This window comes from Tiliqua scincoides, chromosome 1, assembly GCF_035046505.1.
Source record: "Tiliqua scincoides isolate rTilSci1 chromosome 1, rTilSci1.hap2, whole genome shotgun sequence".
Classification (NCBI taxonomy): Eukaryota; Metazoa; Chordata; class Lepidosauria; order Squamata; family Scincidae; genus Tiliqua; species Tiliqua scincoides.
The window spans coordinates 239,999,398-240,025,577 of record NC_089821.1 but is presented as its reverse complement, the minus strand read 5'-3'; the positions used below and the strand labels follow the sequence as shown (position 1 = coordinate 240,025,577).

General features: G+C 43.9%; 2 protein-coding genes across 2 annotated transcripts in view; one reads left to right on the top strand and one right to left on the bottom strand.

Moving 5' to 3' along the window:
- Positions 1 to 835: 835 nt before the first annotated feature.
- TCTE1 (t-complex-associated-testis-expressed 1) lies at positions 836 to 11,136 on the top strand. The gene is made up of 4 exons (XM_066623168.1): positions 836 to 1,019; positions 2,979 to 3,547; positions 6,740 to 7,189; positions 10,924 to 11,136. The coding sequence occupies exons 1-4, from the start codon at positions 836 to 838 to the stop codon at positions 11,134 to 11,136; spliced, it is 1,416 nt and encodes a 471-aa protein (XP_066479265.1).
- Positions 11,137 to 16,135: 4,999 nt separating this feature from the next.
- Positions 16,136 to 26,180, bottom strand: part of TMEM151B (transmembrane protein 151B) — a 46,742-nt gene continuing 36,697 nt past the window's right edge. The window contains exon 3 of the mRNA XM_066618628.1: positions 16,136 to 25,160. The gene's annotated coding sequence lies outside the window, so the exon portion shown is untranslated. The remainder of the gene's footprint in view (positions 25,161 to 26,180) is intronic.

The following is a 26,180-nucleotide window of genomic DNA, read 5'->3' as shown; positions in this document are numbered from 1 at the left end:
AGTCCTCTGAGCTGTGGGTGCCCAGAGTGAAATGGGGGAAAAGAAATAAGAATAGTTTAGAAAAAGAAGAGTGAATCAGGATTCCCAGGTTCTATTCTTAGGTGTTTCAGTTTGAGTTTTTAGAAAAATCTTTATTGCATTATGCAAATGTCTTCCACTGACAAACTGCTGCTCTCTGAAGCAGAACCACTACTTCATTAAACTTATCCACGTGACTTGTGTATAAATAATTTCTCTAATTTCTTTATCTTCACTTCAGTGGGGGAAGGGTTGAACTTCACTTAGTGGGCACTGATGAACTTAGAAATCAGGTGGAAATGAAAGGGGAGAGGAAGTTATAGAGTTCCAGTTCTGAAATAATCATACTCTCGTGGAAATTGGTCTGGTAAAAGATACAGTACTGAGGGCCCAATCCTATCCGACTTTCCAGCCCCAGTGCAACCACAATGCAAGCCTGAGGTTAGGGAACAAATGTTCCCATACCTTGAGGAGGCCTCTGTGACTGCCTCCCCACCACAGGATGCAGAGCAATACCCACTGGCACGGCTGCACCGGCACTGGAAAATTGGATAGGACTGGGCCCTGAATTAACTATTTTTATATGAGTCCTGGTGGGGCTGTTGACTATATCATATGAAAAGTCTTACACAAATGCAACTGGCTTTGTAATATAAGTTATAGCAAATATTTTATTAGCACCAGCATGAGGCAGTGCTGGTAATTCTGTAAATTTTCTTCTAGGAATAGTGGCTGCAGGATTGTTAATGATCTGGGCTGCACAGAACTTTTTTCCCACTCCAGTTGAGACAGAGAAACATCACGCTAACATTCTAAAATGCAGGAACCAGTAGCTGGAGACCCCAATGCGGTCCTTCCCCCAAGCCACACAGCAATAATGAACCCAGCAGCCAACCCTCGGCGAATGCGGCGGATCATTGCTGAGGATCCAGAGTGGAGTCTAGCCATAGTCCCACAGCTCACAGAGCTCTGCATCCAGCACATAATCAGCAACTTTGAAAGTAAGTTGTATCTTCTTCCTTAAGCAAAGTTTACTAATCCTTCCCTGTATAACATATTAGGTGTATCTACACTACAAACTGAAGTTGATTTAATAGTTTTTCCCTCAGGAGACTTTGGGAACTGTAGTTCTGTGAAAGGCACTAGGAGCCCAATCCTATCCCCAGCCATGCTATAGAATTCAGTCAAGCCAAAATGGCCCGCACTGCATGCTGTGGTGGTTGTGGGGGGGGGGGGGGGATGGACGGACCTGAAAGCAAACAGGAGGTAAGTACAGGTCCAACCTTGTTATACATGGATTTTTTTATACACGGATTTGACTCAACTCGAATGGGCAAATGAGAAGGAATGTGCTGATCCCTGGAGAAGGAGAAAATGCATCCTTTTAAAATCACAGTTTAAAACACTGCTTTTCTTACTGTTGTAAAGAGACAGTCATGCAAGCAATCATTCCTTTCTTCACCTGCGCCAGGCAAAGGCAGGGGGTTCTTTGCTTTTTTAATTGCTGACTGCCTCTCTACAAGAGTAAGAAAAGCTGTTTTTAGACCTCTATTGTAAAAGGATGCACTTTTTAATTTTTTTAAACTGTTTTTATTTGACACATTTTATAGTATCAGCAGGGAGTCCCAGAATCAGACTCCTGCGGATGTTGAGGCACGACCTTATTAGGAGCAATGGAGGAACAAGAAACCTGGAAGTGTGTCTTTAAGTATATTTTTCCCCTTTTTTAAATCTACTGATTTTTTTTTTATCTATTAGAGGTTCTGGAACGACCCGTAAAATGTTTTTACTTACTTCCATGTAAGCCGTTGGGCCACCTCTGGTCTCCTTGGACATACATCACCCATTTTGGAGGCAGAGGAGGGAAAAGGGGCAGGGGGGGTTTGAAAAAAGGGACTGTGACTGCCAGCAGATCCACTCCCTCCCTTGACATGCTCCCCAGTTCCTCCCCAAACACATTTCTCCTCCCTCCTGCCCATGGCCTGCCCCCTCCACTGACTTACTGGTGCTGGGGGATCCAGGAAGGACATGCAGCCACTACCACTCACCACTTCCTATAGCGGTAGAGTAGTGCACAATAGCACATGGTGTTTTGCGACACTGTCAGTCGGACTGCACTACCGGAATGTGAGTTCCAGGAGAGCAGCCCAATGGTAGAATTGGGCCATAAATATCTATGAGAATTCTCAGCATCTTTGCCAAACTACAATTCCTAGAATTCTTTAGGGCAGGGGTGCCCAAACCCCGGCCCTGGGGCCACTTGCGGCCCTTGAGGCCTCTCAATGCGGCCATCAGGGAGCCTCCAGACTCCAATGAGCCTCTGGCCCTCCGGAGATTTGTTGGAGCCCACACTGGCCCGATGCAACTGCTCTCAGCTTGAGGGAGACTGTTTGACTTCTCGCGTGAGCTGTGGGATGAGGGCTCCCTCCACTGCTTGTTGTTTCACGTCTGTGATGCAGTAGAGGCAGCAAAGGACAGGCCAACCTTGCTTTGTGCAAGGCCTTTTATAGGCCTTGAGCTATTGCAAGACCTTCATTCATTCATATAAGTTCATCTTTAATATATTCATTTATGTAAACGTATGTAAATTTATTCAAATTTTAAATGTAAATTAATTCTTTTTTTCCCTGGGCCCCCGACACGGTGTCAGAGAGATGATGTGGCCCTCCTGCCAAAAACTTTGGACACCTCTGCTTTAGGGGAAAGCCATGGCAGCTAACCTGACACAACACAAGATTTGTATATAGTGCAGGTAAACTTAGTGAACTGATCTTCATTGAGCTATGAAAAACAGCAAGTAGGCAGCACATCATAAAGTTTTAGTAGCTCTAAATTTGTAATATTACTAAGATCATCAGAACAGTGAGTTAGGTAGATTTGGCATAATATTCTTCATACATCCCGAACTCAGAAAGATGGCACACTTCTTTGTAAAATCAACATCTGTTCTTTCCAACCAGAAAATCCTATTTTGGAAAGCCTCCTTCCTCAGCACCAAAGGAAAGTGCTGGACAAAATCTCCATAAGCCTGCCTCTCGCTGTGACTGCCAACTTAATTAGTGATGAAGACTATTGGAAACGATGCTGTACAGAGAAATGGACAGTTTGTGATGTGTCCCACTATGGTGACAGCTGGAAACGAATGTTTTTTGAACGTCACTTGGAAAACATCTTGAAGTTCTACATTCCAGATACCACTAGCTCAAACCAAGTTCTGGATGTCATCCCACTCTGCAAAGAATATGTGAGGAAATTGGAGATTGACCAGTTCCTTCCACCAGTGAAAACAGATCAGAAGAAGGAAGATGAAGATATCTCTGATACTGAAAGTGATGCTGGAATAGATGAACCTTCAATGGATCATTTTGATATGAGCATGCTCATCCCAGCCCTTTGTCACCTAGAGGAGCTGGACTTATCTTATGGTGTTAAAGACTGTGGCATGAATTTTGAGTGGAATCTTTTTGAATTTACCTATCGGGACTGCAGTTCACTTGCCAATGCCGTCAAGAAGTGCCCCACTCTAAAAGTAATTACCAATTAAGCATTATAGAATTACAGGCGCATATCACTTAACAACCTTCTGCTTAATGACAGACTGCATATATGACAGTGGTCAAAGCACAACAAAGAGGCTCTTAATAAGGCAGTCAGGTCTCCCATAGCCTGCAGCAGAGTGTCTGTTTACACAACTGCCTCATTTTGGATGACACATGCACCTGGAGGAAAGCCTCTAGACTACCTTACTGTATGGGCAGGTTAATATGTTGTGTTCTTTTTAATGCAAAAAAGAGGCTGAATGTTCACTTAATGATCTACAGCGCAAGCCAGACCTCTGTTGAAGCTGGTGCAAATCTCTTGCACAGGCCCAGGAGGGTTGCAAACGTCTCCTTGAGAGTCATCTAGGCTGCGTGCTGGCCTGCAGAGGCTGACACAAGACTCCACACCAACGGATGCACCAAGTCTTGCATCGGCTGAGCTCGGCATCGGGGTGGGCGGGGACGAGGCAGGACGGAGGCATTCTGGGGCAGGGGAGGGTGGGGGAAGGGCGGGCAGTGGGCGGCCCGGGAGTGGGATCCAGTTTTGTCAGATCACAACCCCCATTTCCAGGGAGCTCAAAGCTACTTCAAGCCACTCTGCTCTCCTCAGACTTGTGCCACCTCAGGAAGTGGTACATGTCTGAGGAGACCCATAGGGGCCAGGATGGCTTACTCAGAGGTAAGGGGGAAAGTTTTCCCTTAGGAACTAGGGTTAGGTTCCTGGAAACCCTAGTGGATAATGAATTCGCTGATAACAAACCATTAATCCTGTGGGATCAATAGGGTTAGATACAAGAAGTACCCTGAGGGGAGGAAGGAGTATCATCAGAAAAATCCAACAGAGACCCTCAGGAAGCCAGCAGAGTGAAACAGGAAGTGCCAAAATAACTCTGAATGCTGCAGAGACATTCCAGATGCTGCAGGGACCTTCATAATGGCACCGACAACCAGCACAGACTCCTTCAAAATGACTGGCAAAAGCTTTTGTCAACAATTTTGAAGGAGTCTGTGCTGGTCATCAACACAGTTCTGAAGGTCCCTGCAGCCTCCAGAAGGTTTTTGCATAGCAGATAAGGCACAAATAAGAGAAGGTTGCAATTCTGCCCCTTGAGGATAAGTGAATTTGCAGATAGTGAATGTGCATATAAAGAGAACTGACTGTATGTATTCCAGAATTAAGTCCTGTCACTTCTAATCCTGTAAATTCTAATCTAGGCAGTCTAAATTATAATTCAGTGAGCCCACTGTGATAATTGTATTTAGCAATAGTATACCAAGCATACTTGGTGCTAGTAAGCATACAGTACTTGCCTGATACATGAGATTCACAAGGACAGAATTATCCATAAGTACCATATTTATTTATTTAGAGCAGTGTTTCCCAAACTGTGGGTCAGGACTTACCAGTGGGTTGTGACTTGTTTGTTGATGGGTTGTGAAACTGATAAGGAAACTGTATTGAGCCCCATGGAAAGTGAAACTGAGCCACACCTGTACATTTACTCATGAGTAGGTGAGTGTGCCTCAGTCCATTTCAAAGGGCAGGCCAAGAGGAATGCACAACCAGAATGGTCCTGATCTGATGAACACAGACCCTAAAAACACTCTGGAAGGAAGTCCACCCTCTCCAAACTGACAAGGAAAATATGTTGAGCCCTATAGAAAGTGAAACTGAGTTACTCATGAGTAGGCAACCGGTCCTCAGCTTATGGAAGTCCAAGTGAAGGGGAATGCAGGGCCACCAGAATGGTCTTGATCCAATGAACAGGGAGCTCAACAAATATACCACAAGTCTGCCCCCCCCCCCAACTGCAAAAAGGATAAAAATAGAGGCTTGAGCTGCTGGTGAAGTGGAAAAAAAAATTGTAGTCTCATAAAGCTAGGTGGGTCCCAATAGAGAGTGGTTTTAAAAAGTGGGCCCCAGTGCTAAAAAGTTTGGGAACCACTGATTTAGGGTACTTATAAACTGCCTTTCAACAAGTTTCTCAAGGCACAAATACATTCATAGAACTGTCATAACAAATATTTAAACAGCAGTTACAAACAATAGTACAATCTGAACATTAAAGGTCTTTTACAATAAAAAGAGATTTACTTGGTGCTGAAAGGAGAGCTTGTATGTCAGGCAAGCTTTTCTGGAGAGGGAGTTCCACAAACAGTGCCAGAGCCAAAAAGGCTCTCTGGTCACTACCTGCCTCATTTTGGATGACACATGCACCTGGAGGAAAGCCTCTAGACTACCTTACTGTATGGGCAGGTTAATATGGAAACATGAGTTCTTTCAGGTTTCCTTAGACCCTAAGTCAGGTAGGGCTTTAAAGGTAAACTGCAGCACCTTGAATTGAATTGTGCTTGGAAATGGGTTATGCTTCCCACCATCTGGTCCCAGTTCTTACCTTAGCAGTTGATCATAGCAAATGATAATCAGACCATAATGCATGTGGAATATAAAGCAAGACTAGTTTTGGTAGTGAAAAACTACCCTGAACATTTTTCAGTACCGATTAATCCATTGGACAAATGCAATATTTGTTATAGGCCAGTGATTTTCAACCACTGTGTCGTGGCACACCGGTGTGCCACAGATGGTCCGCAGGTGTGCCACAGGACTTTGGGGAGAGTCATTTATTAGTAGGGCAAATAGGGGATGTGAGCCACCTACTAGCAGCATGGTGTGCCTTGACAATTTTAGGTCCTTGTCAGTGTGCCATGAGATGAAAAAGGTTGAAAACCACTGCTCTGGCCCTTTAGAAATTCTGGGCAATTACCCTGCTTGATGATAGTCTCAGATTTTGTATCAGTGGTCATTTTTGCAGTTGTAAGGAAGGAGGAAGCTGGTCTGCAGTGCTGTGGCAATCCCAGTAAAAAGAGAGATGAGCAAGGTGGAGATGAGCACCCAGAAGCCAAACCAATCTGGGTGGCACACAGATGCTAGTCCTTGGATACAGGCTCTTTCTCTCTTAATGGCTGAAGTGCTCTAATAAGTTATCACTCCACTGCCGGCAGCTGTTTCTAGAAAGATACAGATGATACAACGTAAACATTTTCTAACTATGCTTAAAGAGACTTAAGGCCTACTACTTTGGCTTTCAGTGAAAACTGAGTGGTTCTCTGGGAGTTTGTGTGAATAACCTGAAATGTTTTAACTTCTGTGTTTCAGTAATCTCATTTCTTTGTTACAGGTCTTCAAACTGTCCCGTAGCAAAGTGGATGATGATAAAGCCCGTCTACTGATCAAACATTTATTAGACCATCCCTCACTGATAGAACTAAACTTATCCCACAATTTGATTGCTGACAGAGGAGCACGAGCTGTTGGCAAGCTGATGAACTGCAGCAAGCTGATAACCCTTAACTTGTGTGATAACAGGATCCGGGCCCCAGGAGCCCAGGCTATTGCTCATGCCCTGGCCAAGAATTCCACCCTGATATCCCTAAACCTGCGTCTCAACTGCATAGAGGATGAAGGAGGCCAAGCCATCTGCCATGCCCTCTTGGTTAACAGCACCTTGACAACTCTTCATCTGGGTGGCAATGAATTGTCAGATCCTACAGCCACCCTTTTCTCTCAAGTCCTGGCTCAGAACTTGGTTCTGACTCACATCAACCTCTCCTGCAACCATATCGGGCTAGTAAGCAATTGCCTTTCTTAAAGTGGGAGATTAATGTACATATGATTAATACATGGCACTCTAGAGCAGTGGTTCTCAAACTGGTGAGTTGTGACGCACCAATTCGTGTAACGCTTCCCCATCCCTTTAAGGCAGCAGTTTTCAAACTCTCAGGGAGAGTTTGTGTCACTCTAAGTCATTGCAGGGGTGGGGGGGAGGCAGCAGGGGTGGGAGGAGGGCAGCGACGCAATCCCCAGGATTGCACCGCTCAGGGGGCTGCAGGGGCTTGGCTGTACTTACCAGAGCCTCCTGCAGCCCCCTGGGGGCACGGGGAGCCCTGTGCAATTGTCTGCAGGGCTCCCCAAAGCTTTAGAAGTGAAAGCCTTGCCTTCCTTTAGAAGGAAAGCCACCCTTCCGGTTTTGTGGAGGTGGGGCGCAATCACTCCACTTTTACTTCTAAAGCTTTGGGGAGCTCTGCAGAAGGTCACAGGGGGCTCCCCGCATCTCCCGGGAAGCTGCAGGAAACTCTGGTAAGTACAGCCAAGCCCTTGCAGCCCCCTGAGCGATAAGATCCTAGGGATTGCGTCACTGCCTCCTCCCTGCCTCCTCACATTCTTGCAGCTAGGAACTGCTAGCCACTTCTCCGTTACTGACTTAGTTTGGTTCAGGCTTCACATGCTAACCAAGGCCTAACATGTACATATCCATGACACCCCTGCCCCTTAAGAGGAAAGAGACCAGGGCCCTCAGGCTGGGGCATCGCGATGCCCCAGTTTGAAAACTCCTGCTTTAAGGGGTGGGGGAAGGGGAGGGAGGCAGCGATGCGATCTCAGGATTGCATCACTAAGGAGGGAGAGGGGGAGTGATGTACACTGAATGATGTAGGACTGCAGGAGGTGCGGGGAACCCTGTACAGCACTCCCCAAGGCTTGGAACGTTCACTAAAGGCGGGCACCAAGCACTTCTGTTTTGTAGGAGGTACTTTGCGCCTGCTTTCAAACAGCATTCTCCAATGCCATATGGCATGGCCCTTCTGTAATTGAGAGGCGTTTCAAAAGCCGGAGTTTGTGATATGTCATGAGGACCTGTATTGTATGGAAGAAAAAAATGTTTAATGACCTTAGGCATGCCCAAGCTCATGGAATGTGCCAAGAGTGGCTCTTTAGATCCCAGTCTGTACGTCCTTCAGTCTCCTGTAACAGCATGGTAGCCACACTTCAAGCAAATAATGGTATTAAGAAAACCAGGTGTTTTCTTAACCAGGTGTTGTGATGGGAGAAATGATTTTTAATGCTGATGCATGCTCTTGCTTGAAAACCCTATTTTCTAACCATGCTTTCAAGACAATACTGCCTCCTTTAATGAAGGAAGTAGAAAACTTGGGGTGGGTAATATGTTAAGAAGGATAAAAGGTGAAAGAAGTTAGGTATCAATTAAGTCATTTCTGCCCAATGTTGCATATACACAACAGGGATCAGATGGGTTAAGAGTAGCATCACAACCTGACAGGGCTCAGTGGAAGTGGTTTCCCAGAGGTTTGGAGATGTGCTTGAAGGCTGAACATTGTGCTTGTGAATGAGGGGCATATGAGTCTGGATGTCTAGCAATTATTGGGTTTAGAGCCACTAGCCTATCCAGGTGATTAGTGGCAAAATTTTTAAATTCATAGACTTCAGATAGCAGCAGGAAGTCTCTTGCACAGGCCTAGCACCTCCACATCACAGCTCATGGAACAACAGTCTGCTCTTGCTTTAGTCCTGCACCATTTCTCACTCACTTCTGCTACATATTTTTTAAACCTGCATGACAACAGGTGCTTCAGAATTATGGCATCTACTTTTCTCTTGCCACACCACTATGGTTTCCTCTGGGTGTGCCAGAAACTTGAATAAAAGCAGGAGAGATTGAGAGAGGTAATAGTACACACCATGGGGAACTTTCTTGTCTCTCTCTGCGAAGAGTGCAAAAAACTTGCAGAATTGCCTGCTACTTCTGTCTTGAATTTCTTAAGCAGGCACGTTATCAACTTCTGACATTGTAATTAAAAGGTATGAAGATGTCACTGTCATAATGACAATTTCATAACTGGGAACACAACACGTTAGCCATTGTGGGAGCATTTGTCATTAAGCAGCAATAGGCTGGTGAATAAATGACATCAGAGGTTCACAAATTTTCTTGCTATGAGTGTCTTTCTCCTTCCTGATGAACTTTGCTGAAGCATAGGGACAAGACCCATTCTCCTCCTCCTGAGCTCAAGAGGAGTATCGAACAACGGAACTGTGCTGGGCTTCAGAGGTTTTCCAAATGTTTCAAAAACTCCGCTAAATACAGTCAAAACCACCCTTCCCTTTCTGAGCTTTGGCTCTCAAAAGGAAAGGGATGGGCTCATCCCTGCACTGGGCTATGGAGGCAATTGAAGCTTTGACTGGCTCCCAAGTCCAGTCAAAGTTTGTGGACACCTGGATGGCAGGATGCATGACAATGGCTCAGGTCTGTCTTTTACTAGTTAGGAGCTGGGGGCTGCTAACATGGTATAGAAAAGGAAGCTATCTGGGTCAGCAACATCAGTGTGACCATTAGGTACTACTTCTATAGGTGTGAATAATAATACACTGTTTTCAGAATGGTGAATGAAATTGTGGGGTCCCGGCCTGAGGGGGACCCTCGTATTTGTGAGAGGCAGCAACAGGGCACTGGAGGGTCTGTCTCCCAGAGCAACGGCCCAGCCATCGGGGCCTCAGCAGAGCGTCTGGGAAGGAGGTTGTGTCACCCGGGCCTTTCTCCCCCAGCTACTAGGGCTTTTTGGCTCCTAGCCAGTCTCGGTTCATGGGCAGGCTGGGTTCTACTCCCTCCAGCTGCCTGACCCAGACTGCCTTCATCCTTGGCCCAGCTAGGCTTTATACTCATGACCAACCCCTCCAGGCCCCACCCCTTCCTCCATGGGAGGGTTAAAAGGTTGTCTGGCCTCTCCCAGCCCTGCCCCTCCCTGCTTGTGATAGTCCAAATGCTGGATGCTGGTGTTCCTCCCTCCTCCTGGCTCTCCAGGCCTGTACTCCTCCTGCTGTTGGCCTTGGAGCCTGTCTCCTCCTTGTCTTGAGCTCCCCTCTCGCCCCACAAGCCTGTTCCCTCCAGGTTTCCCCCAGGTAAGTCAGGGGGACCCTGACAGAAATATTGGTTAAACCAATATACATTTGTCTAAGGGTAATATCTTAAATACACATAGCAAGGAGACATTAAGGGTCAGCTAGGTCAAGTGCTGGTTGAGGGACCACGCCATCAGAGGGACCACCCAACCAGGTTGTCCCCTGAACCTGAAATGCTGATGGAAGTGCTCATTGTCCCATTAGGAGGCTGTGATAGGAAGCCCACTGCTGGACTTTGCTCCAGCTTCCAGCCATCTGGCGCCAGCAACAAACCACAGTTCTGCACGTTTTCACCATGATGCACCTGGAAGGGGAAAATCCAGTTGCCTATGGGGAACGCCATGGCACTTTGGTTTAAACCGCTGAGCCGATGAGCCTGTTGACCGCAAGGTTGACAGTTTTCTTTTTGTACGAGATAACTTTTCTTTATGTTTACATACCTTGTTGAGAGCAGAAAATATACCTGCCCCCTTCTCCAGTCTTCTTTAGGCATTTCTTGAGTCCTTTAAGGAACCCAGGGTAGGTGTGCTTCAGATCAGAAGGGTATTTTGTTTGTATGTGTGTTTTTGCTTTCTTTGTCCTTCAGCCTAGTCATTTTATTGATTGCAGGATGGAGGGAAGCAGCTGCTGGAAGGCATGACCGATAACAAGACTGTGGTGGAATTTGACCTGAGACTGGCAGAGGTGGGACAAGAGAGTGAATACCTCATTAACCAGGTCATAAAGACCAATCGAGAACTAGCCCGTCTTAAAAGCCTTCAGCACCCTAGCAACATGCCTGGCCCAAACCCTGTTGAAGAAAAACATTCCGAGGGAGACTAACTTGCTCTGTGTTTTGGGCTTTACCTGCATCATCTTCCATTAAATGTCTATTTGAGTCAAACATTCTGGTCAGAAATTATCCTTTCTTTTTGGCTGGCCTGATTTTGTATAGGTTTCATTTTAGATAGGCCAATTTACCATTCTGGGACGTGAGTCTCATTATTTTTGAGGGTTCTGTTCCCAGAATTCACACGGTTGGCAAAAATAGCATTAAAGTAAATCCATTTAAAAAACAAAGTCCCTTTGCTAAGCGATTTAAAAACAGCCTTGTTGTACTTTGTGATGCAAAAGAGAGTCATTAAGCAGACAATCCATCAATCAGTCTCTCTCCAGATGCTTGGAAAGGCTTCTCCTCCACCAATGCAAAGTGATTAGGGGAGATTTGTACTTACCGTGAATCCCCCTTCTCAGTGGTCTCCATGTTTGGGTTAGTCCTCCTCTTGGGTAGCTCCTCCCTCTCAAGATAGACAGGCCAGTAGAAACAAAGTTCCTGAGGGGGAAGGGCTGCCTTGACTTTCCCAGGCTGTCCAAGTTTGAAGACCCCTCACCACTCTGCGATCCAGGAGATGGGTGGAAGAACGCCAGTCCTGGCTCTGGATGCATTGATCGACCTGATCTCGTGGCTCCGGTCATCCCAGGCATGGAAGGCAGTCGTCCTGCTGCCAGTGTGTGCAGAGGGAACTAATCCTGCCCTGCCTCTTCTATAGCCTCATCCCAGGCACTAGCCCCTGGCTACTCCACCCTGGTATAGAGTCTTTCTCTCTCACTCTGTCACACCCCCCTTAGTAGGACTTCTCTGTCTTCTCCTCTCTCTCTTTTTTTTTGGCTTCAAAGGCGGGTGGACTAACTCGAACATGGAAACCATTGAGAAGGGGGATTCATAGGGATTCATGGTAAGTACAAATCTCCCCGTTCTCCAGTGGGATCTCCATGCTCGGGTTAGTCCTCTTCTTGGGATGTGCCCAAGCCATGCTCCTCAAGGGTGCGAGCTGCCGGAAGCATGTGTAACGACACTCTGGAGAACACTCCTGGCGAAGGCTGCGTCTCCTGAGGGTGTCAATCTTATAATGCTTAATGAACGTGTTGGGTATGCTCCAAGTGGCTGCCCTGCATACTGCCTCCGGTGATGGGTGAGCCCTGAAGGCGGCGGAGGTAGCAGCTCCCTAGAGCTAATGCCCTTAGGGGGCTCCTTACTGAAAACCTTATAGGCCTCGGCTATGACCTCCCTCACCCACCTGGAGATGGAGTAGGGCGATACCTTCCTACCCTGGTTACTGGGCCTGTAGGCCACTAAGAGGGCCTCCGTCTTGCGGAAGCTGGTGGTCCTGGAGAGGTAGAAACTTACCGCTCTATGGACATCTAAGGTGTGCCAGTCCCTTTCCTTGGGATGGGAGGGATTGGGACAGAAAGTGGGCAAAATCACTTCCTAAGAACAGTGAAACAAGTTCACCTTGAGAAGGAAGGTGGGGTCGGTGCAGAGGACTATCCTGTCCCCCTGGACCAGACAAAGATCCTTGGCAATGGAGAAGGCTGCCATATCTGAGACTCTTCTGGTAGAGGTGATTCCCACCAGAAAGGCTGTCTTGTAAGACAGGAGTTTGAGAGAACAGGTAACCATAGGTTTGAAGGGGGCCTGGTGAGGGCCTGGAGAACTAGAATCAGATCCCATGTGAGAACTCTGGGGACTGGAGGGGGGTTAACCAGACTTACCCCCCAGAGGAATTTATGCACGTGGGGGTACAAGACCAGGGATCTACCTTTGGGAAAACCCAAGATAGAAGATATAACAGAGACCTGGCATTTGAGGATGGCTGTACTAAGGCCCCTTCCCAAGACCTCCCTGAAGGAAGTTCAGGAGGTCCCTGACCTTGATCCTCTTGTGGACACTGTTAGCAGGAAGGACAGGTGGCCCCCCAGCACTGCCACTGGTGCATCAATCAATAAGATACTGGAGAGAGAATGATTGATGGATTGTCAGCCAGCTGCCCTCTCTCGCATTAACAGGCCATTGTATGAGCCATATATTAACAGGATATGATGTATGAGCTTGTGCAGGAAGGGTGCAAAAGGTCTAGGGACATAGAAGCTGAAGAATAACTTAAAACATATTAAGCCAGAGGAGTGTCATATGTATGAGGCTAAGGCTGCAATCCTATCCACAGTTACCTGGGAGTAATCCCCAATGACTATAATGGGACTTAGTTTTGAGTAGAAATGCATAGAATTGGGTTGTAAGTCATATGGCAAGAATTAGCCTTTACTGTATGGTCACATGAGAACAAGCAGATAACCAAACTACAAGGGAAGCTCTTGTATATACACACCTGGAGAAACATGTAAGAAAAATGTGACTGGATCTTGGCCATACTGGTATACGCAAGCATGGTTACATAGTATGGAAGATATGTCAACCTGTGGAATTATCAGGAATTAACAAAACCCTAGGAATTAAATAGGTTTCTGCCATTACAATGGATGGGTACTTCTTCCTCTCCAGTCAAAGTCTGTACATGTTTTTGCTGGAACTAGCATAGTCTTTTTGAGATTGAATGTGTCTATCCTTATCTGAGAGGGTAAAAAAAATGGAGGAGGGCGACAGCTCCTACCTCCCGTATTGGTTTGGGAATCACCTGAGCTCCACTTTTGATAGGGGATCAACAGAATTGGGTCCTGCTACTTGTGCAGTCTGGCCAGGCCTTGGCATCAACAAAGTAAGAAGCTGTTCATTTGGCACTGCAGCTGGTGGTGCTGAACCCTGCCAGCAGGCCTGAGGCTTAATAGCAGAATTATGTATACCAGGGGTCTCCAAATCCTGGCCCGGGGGCCAGATGCGGCCCACAGCAAGCCTCTTTCCGGCCCGCAGCCAACCTCTTGTCCCCTGAAAGCCTGTGGCCCACTCAACTGAACATGACCAGAGCTATGCTCTGATTGTGTCTGGAGGGTGTTCTGAGAGCCAGAGAGATTGAATGAATGAGCCCATTCATTCATTTATTCACTAAGTTCCATCTCTAATTTATTTATTTAAATTTTATATTTAAATTTCTTTCCGGCCCTCCACACCACGCCAAATATTTGATGCGGCTCTCTGGTCAAAAAGTTTGGAGACCCCTGATGTATACCATAGGCTGCAATCACAAAACCAGCCACTTACCTTCTACCTGAGCAGTCAGAAACCTATTTTAGCCTGCAACATTAATCCTCCCATTCTGCAAAATTGGGGTTTGTGGAGAATGTATTGTGTGAATGATAGACTTGACTCTCAAGTTCTAAAATTGGGTGTGGGGAATGCATTAGTCCCACATGTCCCAAATCAGCCATGCTTAAGTGTAATCTGGAGTTTTGTTCCAGATATGCTTTGGGGAGGGGAAGAATATTTTTTTTCCATTTGTACAATTCTGCACAAGTATAGCAGTACAGTATAAACAGTTTTGACAAGTTCTTGGTTAAGACCTCACACTAAGGAAATGAACAACTCATACAAACCTCATGATTACAAAGATGTTCTTGCCTGTGACTGTATTCTGAAATGTTGGTTATTATAAAGCCAGTGATTGGATCTACTATGACTTAAATGATTTCCTGGATGCAATTTGCTTTTGAATTTAGACATCAACACTTTATATGACCCAGTTATGTCTTCTGCAGTGTTATCTTGCCTTTTTTCTTATTAATATGGTCAAATGGAGATCATTGGGGGAATCCAGCCAAGATGCTTGCAAGTGAGAGTTATCATCTGTTACGGGAAGGTTCTCATTTTTGACATCAAAGGGTACACTCCCAATCTGACCTAAGGTGTCCTGCTTTTTCAAGCTTCTTTGTGCAGTGGTGAGAGAACAGAGATTTGTAGGGCAAAAAAGGAATATCAGAATCTGCATCTCTGACTACTGTCCCAGTTTAGCACACAGCAATGAGGTCTTTTAAAACACAGCAGGTGCATTATTGCTTATATAATTTGAGGTTCTTCTGGGCTTCTTTTCCCTAGCCAACCCTAATGTTCATAGAAAGCAATTTGTCCACAATCCCCAACAGCATTATTTTTCTTTGGTACATGCCTCTGTTGTTCCTTTAGACTTGCTTGGGTTTTAATTATTATTATTATTATTATTATTATTATTATTATTATAATGATGATGATGATGATGATGATGATACATCACTTAGCATTTGTATACCACTTTCAGATGTGGAACGTGCATCATGTGTATTATTGTTATGCAATCCTTACAACAACCCTGTAAAGTAAGTACATTTTATTATCCCAATTTGCAGCTGGAAAACGGGGGGCTGAGAAGTGGCTTGCCTATGGCCACCTAGTTAATGTGTGACAGGCAAGATTTGAAGCAGGAAAGTGCATCTCTTAGAAAGTGCAGCTCCTATTAGCTTGCAAGTGTTCTGCCAGTGTTCCACCAGCGTAGACTGCTTTGTGGCAGCTGCAAACAACGGTCCGGCAGCACATAGGGTCACATATATTTTATTATAAATAATCAAATGCTTGCTAGGAAGGCAGGCATGTATTCCCTGCTTTATCCCATTGGTTCTGACTTTTTAAACAGTATTTTCAAAAGACATATAATATATTTGGTAAGTAAAGTCCATACTTAATTGCTACTTCAGTAACTTCCTATGTATCCTAATCCACTAAGTGCTTCATCCATCTTTTAACAGTAAGAGTTCAGATTCACATTCTCACATGGAACTATAGGAGTGCCAAATGTGAGAAATATACAAATATCCCAATCCTATCTCCACCAGCCTGTGCAACGCAGCAGCACTGACAGAGCAAAACTGTTCTGAGAAAAAAGGCTGAGATGTCACAAGTACCACCAACCAGTGTTGTGCACAACTAATTACTGTTGTAAACTAGAACCAGCTTTTCTCCAAGCTTGACTTTGTAGAAGATTCAGTGAGATAAGAACATGGTGGATGTGCTTACATAGCAGTCTCTAATCTTTTTAATGTGTTTCTATGCATCCTATGTAGAAAATCAGACATAAACACATTTCACACTGTGAATCATCTGGAACTTTTATTACACTGATTTGGTTTACAATCTTTGTACTTAGATATTTCCAACAAAAAAGGCAACATTGTGATATACCGTTTGTACATATAGAAAGACAGACAGAGCTAGATCATATTGACATACTGAAAATTAAAAACTGTTATCAGTGCTCACGGAAAAAGTCTGTCAGAACTGGATACATCCCCACCATTTCTTCATTCTGAGTGGTAGATCCATCCATGGCTCTGATATCTGCATGCCCCTTGGCCAATGGGACTTTTAGCTGCTTGATGTCATGGCCATAATAGATCAGAAAGGATACATGTGTGAGGTTCTCTAGGTGGCAATAGCAACCACTTTAGAGGTGTTGACAGCACCACACTGTAGTCCTAACAACCTGCGAGTCTATTTCCTTCCTAACCCATGTGTGAATGCTTCAGTGGCTTGAAACACAGGGGGATGCACCAGCATGAGAAAAATCCCAATGGCAGCAGCTACAAGATATCCCCCTGAGACACGTCTAGAACATTAGATATTCACCATCAACCACTTAGTTCTTGATGCTGAGGCAGACTGGCTTATTGAAGTTACAAAATGATTTATTACTTAAATTACACACCTGAATTAAGAAAAGATACTTTTAGTCACCCAGAATCAGTCAAATAAGGTAAGTGCAACTCTTCACAATGTGGATGAGACCTGCTAACTCACGGTTGGGTTTCAGTTGAGAATGAATGTATGTGATGGGCTCACCTGCCCATCCCTGCCAAAGCTAACTACCTGCAAAGAGTGCAGAGGAGAGAAAATAAATGTAGGCAATGAGACACTTGAAAAGGTGCAACAAATAAATGTCAAGTAAATAAAATGCAGCATTTGCTTCTTCATTCTTTTGAGCATCTGAGCTATAAAAGATTTCAAGCCTGAAGGGCTTCCTGTGGCAAGTCCTTTCAAAGCATGTGGTCTACAAGGATGCGCAGAAACAAACGTGGGCAAAGTCATCCTCTAAGAGCCCAATCCTACCCCTCCTCAGCCCAGACTGTGCAATGCCGCTGCCAGTGTGTGATGAATGTCATGGGCGAGGGGGGAGAACAGACGGACAACGGACAGAATGCGACCAGACAGCCCAAGAGAGGTAAGTAAAAATTTTTTACTTACCTCTCTATAGGCTGCCTGGTCTCCAATGGGTCTCTTCCAATCTACACCAGCTCTAGTTGGTGTAAGTCTGAGGTTGGGTCCACGCCAGGAGATAGGATTTTGCATGTACTTGTGCCATCAAGATCCACCCTTCCCCAGTTCACTCCCACCCACAATCTTCCCCTGAACTATTCCCTTGCTGACTTAACAGCAACTGCAGAGGACAGCAGATGTTCTGCAGACTGGTGGTGCTGCAGCAGTTTGTGCTGGTATGTCCAGCCAGCAGGATGGCAAAGCTGCTTTTGCCCCATCAGCCCAGAACTTATTGTGGCAGGTCCACCACTGTAAGGCCCAAATAAGTTTCCTGATATAGAGGCTGATGTTGTTTTTCTGTATATTTACCCACCAGAGAACCTACACAGCAGGAAGGCAGCAGTTACAAGGAAAAGCTTGTATCATATTCTGGTGGCAAGTAACAGAAATATGCAGTACCAGTAAAATATTCATTCATAAAATATGAGTCAGTTCAGTTATGTGACTGGGGTTTGACCTTGACCCTGGACTCAAATTCCTGCTCAGCCGAAGAGTGGACACCAGAGAAAACAGTATTAGCCAGAGTTATTATATCTTTAAACTGGGAATAATACCAACCTACTTCACAGGCTTGCTATGAGAATTTATGTATTTAGATCTATAGCCCAATTGTTCTGAAGGCGCAGGTAAAGTACTAGTGTAAAGGCTTAAAAATCCTTAAGAACAAAAGCCCAAATAGGTCAATCTTACTTAGTTGTAAATCTTACACCATTTCCAAAAGATGTTCAAGTTTTCACTTTGGTGAATCTCCAGCACAACACTGATGGGGGGACCATACACTAATATTGTGGCATATGCTGTCCTATGACATTGCTGTCCTATGAGTATCACAAACATGGCAAACATGTATCACAAACATGGCAAACTGCTTACAAATATCAGAAAATGACTGAGAACTCATTTTTTCCCCAGTGCTTGGCAGGATTTTGCTATGCCAAGAAAGTACATTGTAGGTCTCAAGAAATGCTGAAAATATATGCCAACTAGGCATTGCAAATCTAAGAAAAACTATCAAATTCTAACCAGAACAGGTATTTTTGCTATGCATTTCCAGAATATCCAGGTTTTCATTCTGTGACTTATGCAAAAGAATAAAGCAACAAAGGTAGGAAGTGCTATCATCGTTTTTGTGCAAGGGTTGGTTTAAAAATGTGGTTTATAGAATTTTCAGTTCAGGAGGATGATGTTAGGGCAGAAAGTAAAAGCCTTCATTTTATTCTAGTGGTTTGAAAAGCTGTTTCCAGGCAAAATGGCAAGTTCTGCTCTTGTTTTTATAAATTGAATGCATGTAACACAGTCCATTTTCCATCCTTGCTTATGTAGTCTTTCCAATAAGCAACAGAAGCACTATTTGGAAGATGCAAGGTTGTGGATGCTAAGAGGGCTTCTGCACACATTACATTTTTGTGACATTTCCCCAGTGTATGCTAGCTAGTTTTAGAGTCATTGCCTTCTGTCCCCATTTTATGCTAGAGGTAGACTACAGATGTCCTCTAGCATATGCCAATTACAGTACCTAGATAAGCTGTAAACCCAAGTTACAGCAACTAAGGGAAAACACATAATATGAGCACATGTTCTGATAACAGCAAACAAGTTTTAATCCAGTGCTGGCAACTAGGTTGTGGAACAGCAGATTTTACCTAGGAAGCTCTCATGTAATTCCTTGCGTCCTTCAGTTCCTGTCCCATTTAACAGTCAGTGCTCTGACTCCATCATGATGCTTCTTTTTCACACACACACTTCAATGTGTGAAGACACATTGCGGCTGCTGCAATACAAGTACATTGATCCACCTCTGTGTGCACTTAGCCTGTTAGAGGAGGTGACACAGAATAGCAGTCATAGGAAGGTGAAGATGACAAGTGTCCTGTTATGTTTGTCTGCTCACCTACAGACAGCACTACCAGTCATTTCCATGGTAACAAAAAGAAGTGGGAAGAAGCAGCTTCTGTATTTAAATAAATCTGTGAATGAATGTAATACTAATAGAATGAAAGACTAATGGGAATAGGATAGTCTATTTGTAGTATAGACAAGATTTTTTTCACTCACCTGTGAACAATATGCCTTGGATTAGGCTTGATATTTTAGATATTTTAGGCTAGATATTTTAGGTTTGATATCCCTACTCAGAAGGAAAAGGTCATGTAAATTGAAGAATCCTGCCTTAACTTTCAGAGGGGCAACCATGGTTGTAGAAGCTAAAAACAAGTAAGTCTGTCTTGTGGCACCTTAAAGATAAACAAATTACATTTCAAATGTAAATTAATTTAATTAAAATTAAATTTATTTTTGCATAGTCCACAAAAATTTATATACTACAATATATAGTATATATTGGGGTGGTGGTGGACAAATCTGGGGTCGTGCTGGACAGGTCAATGAAAGTGTCGACCCAATATGCGGCGGCAGTGAAGAAGCCCAATTCTATGCTTGGGATCATTAGAAAAGGTATTGAGAACAAAACAGCTAATATTATAATGCTGTTGTACAAATCGATGGTAAGGCCACACCTGGAGTATTGCATCTAGTTCTGGTCGCCACACCTCAAAAAGGATATAGTGGAAATGGAAAAAGGTGCAAAAGAGGGCAACTAAGATGATTGCTGGGCTGGGGTACCTTCCTTATGAGGAAAGGCTATGGCGTTTGGGCCTCTTTGGCCTAGAAAAGAGGCACCTAAGGGGGGACATGATTGAGACATACAAAATTATGCATGGGAAGGATAAAGTGGATAGAGAGATGCTCTTTACTCTCTCACATAACACTAGAACCAGGGGACATCCACTAAAATTGAGTGTTGGGAGAGTTAGGACAGACAAAAGAAAATATTTCTTTACTCAGTGTGTGGTTGGTCTGTGGAACTCCTTGCCACAGGATGTGATGGTGGCATCTGGCCTGGATGCCTTTAAAAGGGGATTGGACAAGTTTCTGGAGGAAAAATCCATTACGGGTTACAAGCCATGATGTGTATGTGCAACCAACTGATTTTAGAAATGGACTATGTCAGATGCAAGGGAGGCCACCAGGATGCAGGTCTCTTGCTATCTGGTGTGCTCCCTGGGGCATTTGGTGGGCCGCAGTGAGATACAGGAAGTTGGACTAGATGGGCCTATGGCCTGATCCAGTGGGGCTGTTCTTATGTTCTTACCATCAGCTTGTTAGTCTTTAAAATGCCACAAGACTGTTTGTTGTTGCTGCTGCCATGTGATAGGATACAGTATTATCAATAATTTCTAGAGGACTTCAAGATGTTCATTGTGTTTTATAATCTGTGTTTTGTTCATCTCATCATTAGCTTCCTAGAAATAGCTGTTGCTCTGTCTCACACACACAGGTGCACACAGGCTGCAATCCTATCCACACTTCCCTGGGAGTAAGCACCATTGACTATAACAGGACTTACTTCTGAGTAGACATGCACAAAATTAAGTTGACAGTGGATTACAACTGAGAAATTCAAAACAGGGATAATGCCCTTGATCTTGTTGAGAGATCAGTGGGAGCAGGTGCTACACAGAGCATCAGCAAATTTCAGACTGACTGCTAAATGGCCACCCCATGTGCTGCCAAATACCTACCAATGCCATCTCACCTGTCTTTGATCTACCCCCTTTAGAGGTATTAGGGCAAAGGAGTCGTTAGTGTCAACAAGTGGCTGGGAATTCTGTAAAATTCAATGGGGACATGACCTAAGGGGGAAATCCAATTGTTTAATGCTTATCTCAAGGTGCTGTCTCTGAAGCCAACTTTGCACACAAACTCCACACCTGCCATGGGAGGGCTCAGCCTTGTGGGAAAGGATTTTGGCTCAGAGATAACACACACACCCATTGCCACTTCAGTGAGGAAGGGAGAGCTCAGTTTCAATTCACCATTCTACCATTAGAGGGAAGGATTTGCAGTTTCCTATATTGACTGAGAGAATCTGATATATGCAACATAAGGTCACACCTAGGATTCGTTTATGGCCCAATCCTATGTGGATCTTGCTGATGAAACTTCATCAGCATAAGCCTGGGCCACTAGAACAGCAGCTTCAGCAATGGCATGCAGACTAGGGCTGCCACAGCACATTGCTTACAGACACAGGCACGGTGCAACATCAGAGCACACAGTCCCTGCCAGTGCTGGTAAGTCAGCAGAGGGGATGTTCTGGGGGAGGGGCAGGGACCAGGGCCACTTGGAGCATTCTGGGCTGGGGTAGATATTGGTGACAGCATATCTGCCACTATCTTACGCCCCCTTTCCAGCCTTGACATACCCCCTTGGGTCCACTTGGACTTATGCCAGCCAAAAGATTAGTGCAGATCTAAGCAGGCCCATTGGGGACCAGCGTAATAGGTAAATAAAAAGTTTTTTTCTTCTCTCCCTCCCACACCATAGTTCCTGGTGACCCATGTCATGCAGCTGAGGCTATTGCACACTATGGGCTGGCTGAGGACAGGATTGGGCTGTTATTTACACAAGCATTTGTTTGCTCATTTGGAAATTGAGCTGACATAATCCAACAGGAAGACATGGTACAGCTATCTACAGCACTATCAAGAGTAGATCTTTCAGAAGTCTAGAATGTCTTCTAGAATGTCTCTTTCAGAAGTATGACTTGTTGCTCTGTCTCACTGCCCCTTTGCTTTCTCATATGTTTATAACCTCTGAGTATATTACATGGAATGTTTTTGGTATAGCCTCAGTGACAACATGGGTTTATCCATTTGAAAGCCATCACTGTAGAAAACTAGCCTTGGGCTGCAATCCTATACACACTTTCTTGAGAGCAAATTCCAGTGAAACTTACTACTGGGTAAACCTGTGTAGAATTATGCCTGTACTAAATTCAAAAAAAAAAAAAAATGCAGATTAGCTTCTTGGGCTTAGGCTATTCAAGTAGCTATAAAACAGTCATTATTTTCAGAAGACGAATGTGTGTCACAGGGTACAACTAAAAGGAAACCATGCGATATCAGTGCCTCCATCCAAAGCAACTTCTTTGCTCCAATAGCACTTTTCTTAGCACTTTTCATTCAAACATTCTATAAAAATGGATTTCATTCCAAGCAACCCAAGTTTCAAACTACCACAATATAGCACCTCTTTCACTCCTGTTCATGATTTCCTATCATGCCTTGCATGTTAGACATTTTTTTAAAAATCTCCTCAAAAACTGAAACTTCTTGAGGTAAAGAATGTGCCTTCAGCACCAAGCCAGCATGGTAAATTTATAAGTACGTTCCTCAGGAGTAAATCAACTATTCTTTCTGCAATATTAACCACTTGTATCCACCATTATTAAATGCATGTTTACTTAGTAGTTTTAATGGGTCTTACTAGCTAACTACTTGTTTGGAATGTATGTTTGGGATTGCCGTCTTAGCTTCTTTCTCCATGAGTCCTTCTTTCTCTTTATGAGCCCCATGAAATGGCATGAAACAATCTGATGCAGAGGTTCGTGCAGCTAAACCCCTGCAATACAAGCCCTGTAACATCATAACTGGTGTAGACTGTATTCTTCGTTGAGGTTTAAAGCTGGAGTAACAGCCAATGTGGTATAGTGACACTGACACTCAGGCCAGGGAGACCTGGTTCTGAACACCAGTACCATGAAGCCTATTGGTAACTCTGAGCAACTACATTTTTAGCACAGCCTAGATTGTTTTGGGAAGAAAATAGGGAATTCTCCATGTATGTCACCTAGACTAATAAATAAACCAAATAAAAGCAGGGGATGTTTCAATAAGCTATGATGACTTTGGAGAACCAAAGTCAGCTGCTGGTTGAAATGACCATAGATCCCAGCATGCAACACTCTTTCTTCAGAAAGAACAACAATGATCAGTATTACTTACAATGAGCCGCAGATCTTATGTTCTTAGCACCAAAGTAACAAACAACTCCAAATTCTGTCCTCAGAATATGGAATTGGAGCTGTTCAGGATACTGAACTTCCACATCCTGACCAAGGGAATCCTAAACCAGATCCTTTCCAGTTTCTTTCACCAGACCACACTTTTATATTTACAAGCTTTACAACAACCAGGAAGGGACAGAGACATGTTTTTGTTTGTTTTAAAGAAAGCAGATTCTCACAGTGTAGTCTGGCACTCATATCTGATAAAAGATTCTACACTTGTGCAATTTGTTTACAGATGTGCAAATACAATCCAGATTATGATTTGCCATGATTAAAGAATTATGATCTTGAATCTTAATTTTTAAAGGTGAGATGTTCTCCTATTGGAGAGAGTAGTCTTGGTATTGGATATTGGAAAGTTAGTCACTATTCTACAATTTTAGATTCAGAAATGCACAGATCCATTAATACATCAAGTATATTTTATATTTATTCTGATGTCACCAACCATCTCTGTCTGCAGCAAATTTAAAACTGTTAAATTATTCCCTAAAGGAATAAGCCTTGATGCTCACTGCATTCTTACCAGAACGATTTTACTTCATGGAAATGTACAGATGCAGCAAAAAAAACACTAGCTGGCTAAGAATACATAAACTCAGTGCTTGCATCAAGGCACAAGATTATTATTTTTAACCAATGCGTCTGTGGATATTTTATCCTCTGAAAGTTCCCAGGATAAGTGTCAGAGATGCATGTCTACTCTGCACTGCAACAACAATATGAAATGCCTCCAAGACAGCAATTTTAAATTGCTGTGTTTTATTTCCCTTTTGGTAGAGACATTGCAATTTAATAGAGTTGGACAAAACATTCCAAATGCTGTTTTCTATTTAACCTCTTAAATGAAAAAATATTTTATGAAGAATTTGTTCCAGTTTGTTCAAACAGCTTAGTTTTTTAAAAATATAACTACATATATAATTATTTTTAAACCTCTCTGAACAATTTTGTTCATTCAGCTCTGATTGGGGAAAAAAAACCATGAAAGACAGTTTTATAGAACCATGAAAAACTGATGTTCAAAAACACTTTTACATACACACACTCACATACCTCATTATGCATTTTCTCCCAGCATTAGTGAAGCATTGTTGCTTAGTGAGAAAGAAAAGCAAATCACAAAAATCTTATCATATAGACTGGAGTGGAAAGAATACATTTATCACCTGGTCCTGTGCATAGGCCTCTGTTGCCTTGGGAGACTCATTCATGGTCTTGGCCATTATTTTTAAGTGAGCATTTTTCACCTTGATTGATTAATGGGATGCTGCCCAACATCAGGACTCATTAGCTATCACCTGACAGTGCTGCTAGGGAATATTTGAACCATGTGACTGATACAGATACTAAATTCTCTGGATGCATTCTACTTATATTCCCCCTTCCCAAATAAGTGAGCAGCTAAGATTGCCTTGAAGTTCATGCCAATGAAGAGTGAAAAGATTTTCCAAGTGTAGGTGTGAGGTGCTTTCCCCCCCCCCCACTGTGCTTTACAAACTAGTCTACTTATTGAAGTAGTACCCACTGAACGGCAACATGGAGTCATAGAATTTCAATATTTCCTGGATGTGTTGTATAGATGAGTAAATGTTATTGTTTGCCCGAAGAAACGGTTACACACTGCAGAAATATTTTCTCTGTAGGACTTCATATTGAAGCAGATCCATCCTAAGACAGACATGGTAAGCACAGGAAAAGAGAATGCTATGAGGAGCAGGAATCCTTTTAGATCATTCTCAGATCTTGAACTATGAGAAACAGAATCTTGGCTAGGAAGACCTATCCTTCAGAGATGCCTTCAACTGGGTAAAGTAGATCTCAAAAGTGTTTTCTTTTTGATGATGCTGGGAAGATTAAACTCTTGGGAACAGCACACCTCTTCTTCACAGTAGGGTTCCGTAATGAAGAAAGGAAAACAGAACAGGTTGGTCAATGAGATTACTGTTTCTCCAAACTCTACAGTTTGAAGAGCAAGTAGATGACTGAATGCAACTAAAGAAGGGAACTAGACAACCTGGAAACACATGATACCCACTTAAAAGCTTACCACACGGCAGTTGTAACTGCATGGAGACATCTACAGCCATAGAAGAAACCCATTGTTATTACCATCACTGCCTGCATCCACTTGGAAACTTGGAAAGAGAAAGCAGAAGTAGCCTTTCCAACTGATCAGACGATATAAGCAACACAGTGGCTCTTGGGACCAAAGTTTTAAAAACAGCTACTAGATAGTTCCTAATTCTGCTTCCACCAAAGGATTCCAGTATTAAGCGCATTTGCAGAGGTATAACAAGGGCAGAGCCTGAGGGGCACCTACCCCAGGCATTATGCCAAGGGGACACAATTTGTTTCTCTACCAGAGCCTCCATTACTTCTGGGTTCTCCAGAGATGGAGGAGGCACTGGTGGCAGCTGCTTTGCAATCTGGCTGCCACTCTGTTCCTTCTGTGGAGAAGAAATGGGGATGGCAGCCAGATCACTTATGATGCTCCTCCTCAGTTGTGATGCATCAACTGTTCTCATTCCTTGGACTGGAAAGAAGGAAAAGGGGGTTTTCCAAAAGAAGTGTGATGGCAGGGGGAGTGGTGCACTATTGCACTGGCTCTAGCCCAACTGTCTCCTCACCACCCTCCTTCAGGGCAACCGCCTCTTCTTTTTCCAACCCAGGGAATGGGAGGAGGTGCAATGATGATGAGTGGATTGACAGAGGTGGGTGCCACCCTGCCAATATGCAGCATCCTCAGTCAGCCTCATGGCCAGTTCAGCCCTGATTGAAACATTGCCACAGCCCGTGGCCTAAGGAAAAAGTGGCTTAAGCAAAACTATATCAGGTTCCAATATAAAACCTCTTAGCATGCACATAAAACTGTGACTTTCTAAAACACCTGTTATTTCAGTT